At 58.7% G+C, this 5531-nt stretch overlaps 1 protein-coding gene across 1 annotated transcript in view; it reads left to right on the forward strand.

Moving 5' to 3' along the window:
- The window catches only part of BSDC1 (BSD domain containing 1), a 6276-nt gene extending 1148 nt beyond the window's left edge, over positions 1–5128 (forward strand). Inside the window, exons 4-9 of the mRNA XM_009332214.1 lie at positions 391–536; positions 929–997; positions 1208–1289; positions 1492–2031; positions 3125–3228; positions 3820–5128. Of these exons, the coding sequence (XP_009330489.1) occupies positions 391–536; positions 929–997; positions 1208–1289; positions 1492–2031; positions 3125–3228; positions 3820–3852 (974 nt within the window). The 3' untranslated portion in view covers positions 3853–5128. The remainder of the gene's footprint in view (positions 1–390; positions 537–928; positions 998–1207; positions 1290–1491; positions 2032–3124; positions 3229–3819) is intronic.
- The last annotated feature ends 403 nt before the right edge of the window (positions 5129–5531 follow it).

The following is a 5531-nucleotide window of genomic DNA, read 5'->3' on the forward strand; positions in this document are numbered from 1 at the left end:
TGCAACGAACCTGATGGCAGGGGGGGGCTCGGCGGTGCTGCCGAGCCAAGCTGGCCCTTGCGTGGGGGCTGTGGGCCGTCCTGGATTGCCCAGGGCCTTTCGCCAGCGGGCCTGCTGGCTTGGCTGTAGATGGGGTCACCGTTTATGGAGAGCAGATCTGTCTGTTGCATTGGGAACTAGCTTAGGCTTGAGAGTTTGCCGCGTCAGTTTAAACTGCTGCTACGGCTGGCGCTATGTCGCCTTGTGCTGACAAAGGACCCACGACATGGGGTGGGCTCAGAGACACACGTCTCCCTCCTTCTTTGCCCCTTTGCTCACCCCAGCTGGTCTGCTCCGTAGTATTTTTCCAGTGAAACTTCCCAAAACTGTTCCTGCCCTGTTTGTGCCAAGGACTGTTATCTCTGTGCTTGCCCTGTACAGGCCCTGCTGACCTCCTTGAGGCCTGGCTCTCTCAGTTTAACCTAGAGGAGAAGAAAGGGGAGATCGCGGAGCTGCTGGCAACCAGCCCTTCCATCCGGTCTCTCTACACCAAAATGGTAAGGCCCCGCCTGGCTCCTGTAGTGGGCAAGTTCTGACCTGGGGTACGGTGCAGGGAAGCCCTGAGTTGCTTGGGCCCTGGAGTTGGTCGTGAAAAGGACTGTGGTTGCACGGTAAAGTGGCACAGGGATATTAGGCAGCATATTGTATTCTTCTTCCCTGCTTGTTTGTCATGGGCCCGGAAGAGAAGTTCCTCTGTAGCTGTCTGATGTGTGTCTGAGCATCTGCCAGTGCGTACCTGAGGCTTGGTCCCGAGTCTGTGCACCTGAAAACGCAGGTGCCTTGCGCAGGTTATAAGGGTGGCTGCAAGGCTCGGGAGGAGAGGGGGGCAAGGCAGCAGCCGCAGTCCTCCCTTTGAAGTGACTCACGGTGGTTCCCATCTCGCTCCCAGGTCCCGGTGGCTGTTTCCCATTCTGAATTCTGGCAGCGCTACTTCTATAAAGTGCATCGCCTGGAGCAGGTAGGTCAGGAGGGGGGGCGTCTCCCCCAGTGGGTGGGCACTCCAGCCAAGGAGCTCTCTGATGCAGACCAAAGAGGCAGAAGACACTTTTCCTGGAAAAACAGGGATCTGGTCTGCCTTGTCTCGGTCCTTGTTGTCACTGATGCTGAAATACCTGGGGGAAGAAAGGACTGGGGACGTGAGTCGCTGCTGACACTGAATTCCCTGCAGGATGAAGCCCGGAGGGAGGCTCTGAAGCAGCGAGCGGAGCAGAGCATTCACCAAGAGGAGCCAGGCTGGGAGGAGGATGAAGGTGGGTCAGATGGTTGGGGATCTGCGGGAGGGCTCGTGCAGACCTTGGCGGGTCTCGGTTAGAGAGGGTGGTGGCTCCTCCTCACTCCCACAAATTCAGCTCCCAGCCCAGCTGCAGCCAACCCTGCTGCACTGTCAGCTGCTGCTGCGCTTGCTGAAACATCTCTCGCTTCTCTTCTGCCTTCTCTTCTGCCTTCCTACAGAGGAGTTCTTGGGGATGTCACCCCTGCCTTGTGCAAACGTGAAATTTCCAGAAGCAGCAGAGAAAGAATCTGCCCCTGCAGCCCTGGAGGGAAGCCACCCCACTGCTCACAAGGGACCCTCAGAGGAAAGCTGGGCCGTCCTCCCTCCGGAGCCGGCCCCAGCAGAGGGGAGCCCCTCTGAGAGCAGTGAGAGCATCTCCCTTGTGACTCAGATTGCAAACCCTGCCTCTGTGCCTGCTGCGCAGCTACAGACTGGAGCACAACCAGCTGGGACCGGAGACCTCTCTCAGAGGCTGCTGGAGGCCACCTCGGAAAAGCAGAGCTCCTTGTCAAAGCCCCCAGAAGCCGGTCATCCTTCTGCACCTGCCCGGGAGTCAACAGCATCCTCAGAGCAACCGGCTGTTACGGAGCTCAAAGAGGTGGAGAGCAAAGCCCAGGGCAGGACAGAGACTCTGAAAGAGGAAGGACCGACAGATCTACGAGTCTTTGAGCTGAACTCGGATAGTGGGAAATCCACTCCTTCCAACAACGGCAAGAAAGGTGCGTGTGGGGGGCCAGCACAGGGCCCGGAAACCTTCTGCTGGGGGTGGCAGCTTTTGGGGAAAGGGCCTGATTTTGTGATGGAGGAGGAGGAGAAAAGGGGTTTTGCCAAAATCACCCAGGAAGGTTAGATCCAAAGGCTGTCTGATGGCCGAACTAAAGTGGAAGCAAATCTTTATGCTATTGGGCAGGGTCAAGAGGGTCGCATCAGGCGGTGACCATCTGCCCTCAGCAGGCGGCTGGGCCGGGGCTGCCGCTGGCTCTGGCCGGAGCCCTCTCCTGAGCTCCGTTCCTGGTGCCCCCTCAGGAGAACGGAGGGTGACGCTCCTCCAGGACCCTGAGGAGGGGTGTGTCGCAGCTCTGGCTGACACTACTTACAAACCTTTCATTGCAGGGGATTCTGCCTTCAGCAGAGCCTGCTGCAGGTGTCCCAGCGTAATGGTTATGTTGGTTATAGGATTATAAAGCCACTGGAAGCAACCAAAGCTCCAGCAGGGTGACCAAGTATCATGAACCGGGTCTGTGGGCAGAACGAAATTAGACGAGATCAAAAGTCTGTCGGCTGAACAGGGGAGACGTTTGGTCCCTGGCCTGCTGGGTGCCAGGGCACGGCTGTGGTCTCTGTAGGGAATGTGGTGTTTCCTTCCCTCTGCGTGTTGCCCCTAGGAATGTCCCTGCTGCTCCTCTGCCCCAGGAGGTGGTTCATTCTGTTCGGGAGTGTGGCAGCCGCCGTATCCAAGTCGCTCCTGTCATTCCTTATCTGTTGTGTTTCCTGTGTGACTGAAGCGTGACACATCCTAGTTCTCCCAGGCCAGAGGAGAACGTGTTTCAGCATTCACCTCTCCCACTTGTTCTGAACAAGCCCTTGCTGCGAGGGAAGGGTGGTTCAGTCCATCCCGTCTCTGTTAGCGAGCTGACAGCCTGCTCTTGGGAATGAGGGAGGCTTTCTCTCCTCGGGCAGGCTGTGGTAGATCCGAGCCTCGTGAATGCCAGGGCTTTGTGGGCAGCTGCTTGGGCAGCTGTGTGCTTTGGCCAGAGCGTCTGGAGAGCACGTGCAGCTCTGACGGCTCGGTCGTGATGTTTGTGGTTACAGGCTCCAGCACTGATACCAGCGAGGACTGGGAAAAGGACTTTGATCTGGACATGACTGAAGAGGAGGTGCAGCTGGCGCTCTCGAAGGTGGAAGTGTCCGGGGAGGTGAGTCGCGGGGAGGTGCTCGCTCAAATAGGCAAGAAGATTGCTCCCAGAAACCATCAGCAACTCCTTGGGGTGATGCTGCGTGAGCGCTGCCGCCGTTGGGCGCTTCCCCTGGGAGGTGGAGAGAGACTGCAGTGCCTCAGAGCAAGAGGGCGAATCCCTCGGCTTGAGCTCCGCTTCCAGCCCCTGTGCTGGAGCCAAGGCTCTGCAGCAAGTTTCAGCGAGACGTGGCTGCTGCTGGCCTGGAGGGGCAGCGCCGCAGCAGGCAGCTGCCCGCCCAGAGCAGCTCGCGGGAGGCTTCTCGAAGGCGTGACTTGCTCTTTGGGGACACGGGCTTAGCTTGGGATCTCACCATGGGAGTCACGGGTGTTAGCTGGAGCAAGCGGGTGGCCGCTTGGACGTGCTTGAAGAGGGATGAGCGTGCAAGTTCCCCGAGGGGAACAGAGGAAGCAAATCCCTGTTGTGAGGGTGTGGGAGCGTGAGGGTATGTCAGGCTTTGCGCTGACTCAGGTGCCCTGGGCAGGAGGATCTGTTGACAGGTGGCTGTTGAGTTACAGAAACAAACTGAGGGATGTTAACTCTTCTTTGCAGCTGGAAGATGAAGAGTGGGAAGACTGGGAGTAAAGCGACTGCTTCCAGTGTGTGTCACAGGCTCATTTCCACCATCGAATGTGAATTAAATCACGGACCGGCTCTTCCTTTGTGTGTAACTGTGCTGGGGATTGCAGTTCCAAAATTCCTGCTAAATCCTGTGGGCAACTCAAGTGGCCCCTTCAGACCTGGAGGAGGAGGAGGAAGCAGGAGCTCACTCGTACACTTAGCTGCTAGGGATCCCATCTTCTCAGTAGGTCCTAGAGACTGGCCAAGCCAAAACTGACTGCCCCGAAAGCGTCGGGTGGAGGCAGATGCGATGCAGTGAGGGGTCCCCGGGGCGAGCTGGGCACTCGGACACCTGGCAGGATCGCTTGGTGCCGCCAGACTGCCAGCTGGCTGATTGTTTGCTTGTGTGTGCGCCCGTAATCTACAGTACGGCGGTTCAGAGGCTCTTGGATGCAAGCTGTGCCTGCTCACTTGCTGCTCTGCGCCGCTGGCCAGGCCATCCCCGGAGAAAGCCCCCGTGCAGGGAGTGGCCGAGGGCTGGACGTGCTGCAGTAGAAGCCCCTTCTGCTGTGCCACTCACTGCTGCAAAGAAAGGCAGTTGGCTTGTGGCTTTGACCCGAAGCTGGGCCGTGCTGGAAGGAGCCAAACTCTGCCAAACCCTGAGCTTCTGCCTGGCTTTTCGTCTTGGAAGCTTTTTCTAATGGAAACTCCCGTTTCCCGCTGCGAGAGCAGCAGCGCCTCTAAGAGCCAAGGCCTGCTGCTCCCCCCTTTGCAGCTGCACTGCCTTCCTCTACTGGGTTTTGTGTACTTGTAGTGAAATTCTCCAAGCAAAGTACTTGTGGCTTGCTCTTACTTGAGCCCTTCTGGGCAGGCAGTGGTTTGGGTCACCCTGGGAGCAGAACCCCTCCGTTGCGGTGCCCAGTTCAGCCCTTGCAGAACCCCAAAGCACCGAGGCTCGGCCCTTCCCTCTCCCAGCCCGGGGGGAGGCAGAAGCGCCCGAGCGTGGGTGGTGCCTCTTGGCCGAGGCCGTGTCTGCCCACTCGCCTGACTCCCCGCGTGTCCAGGCCTCGGGGCCACCGGGGTCACGAGCTTTGCTGTGCTCCCTTGGGTTCCTTCACTTAAGCCCCCCTGCGACTGCTTGCACCGCTTCCTTCGGACCCACGGCCTCTCTTTTTGGGGCAGTTCCCTTCTAATGTCACGAGATGCTCCTCAGTGGATGTTGCTAATACACAGTTACCCCAAAGGGACAGAGCCCTCGCGGCTCTCTCTGGCCTTTCGGGTGGTGGTTTTGTACGGGCTACCTTTGTCCTTCTGCCCCTTCCAGGGCTGCTTCATTGGAGCTGTGGGTTTCCTTCTGGTTTTGGATAGCATTGACCTAGCTGCCCTTGGAAGAGTTGGGGTTTCGGTTTGGTTTTGGTTTGGTTTTGTTCCCCCCCCCACACCCCCACCCACTTTGGGGAGGTTCTCAAATGCAGCTGCCCGCACGGGCGGATTGGTGGCAGCAGTGACTTTGGGCGCGAGAGCGTGTCCGCCCTGCAAAACCCAGGAGGGCCGGGGCCGGAGCCGAGGACTCTCCTCCCGCTTGGTGTACGGTGGGCCCAGCAGAGCCTCTGAAATGGCGCTGCAGCCTCGCCCTGACCTGGCCTCAAATTTCGCTGTAGCAGGAAAACCTGTTGTGGGAGGGTGACACCGGGGGGGAGGGG

Source organism: Pygoscelis adeliae, unplaced genomic scaffold (assembly GCF_000699105.1).
Source record: "Pygoscelis adeliae isolate BGI_AS28 unplaced genomic scaffold, ASM69910v1 Scaffold359, whole genome shotgun sequence".
Lineage (NCBI taxonomy): Eukaryota > Metazoa > Chordata > Aves > Sphenisciformes > Spheniscidae > Pygoscelis > Pygoscelis adeliae.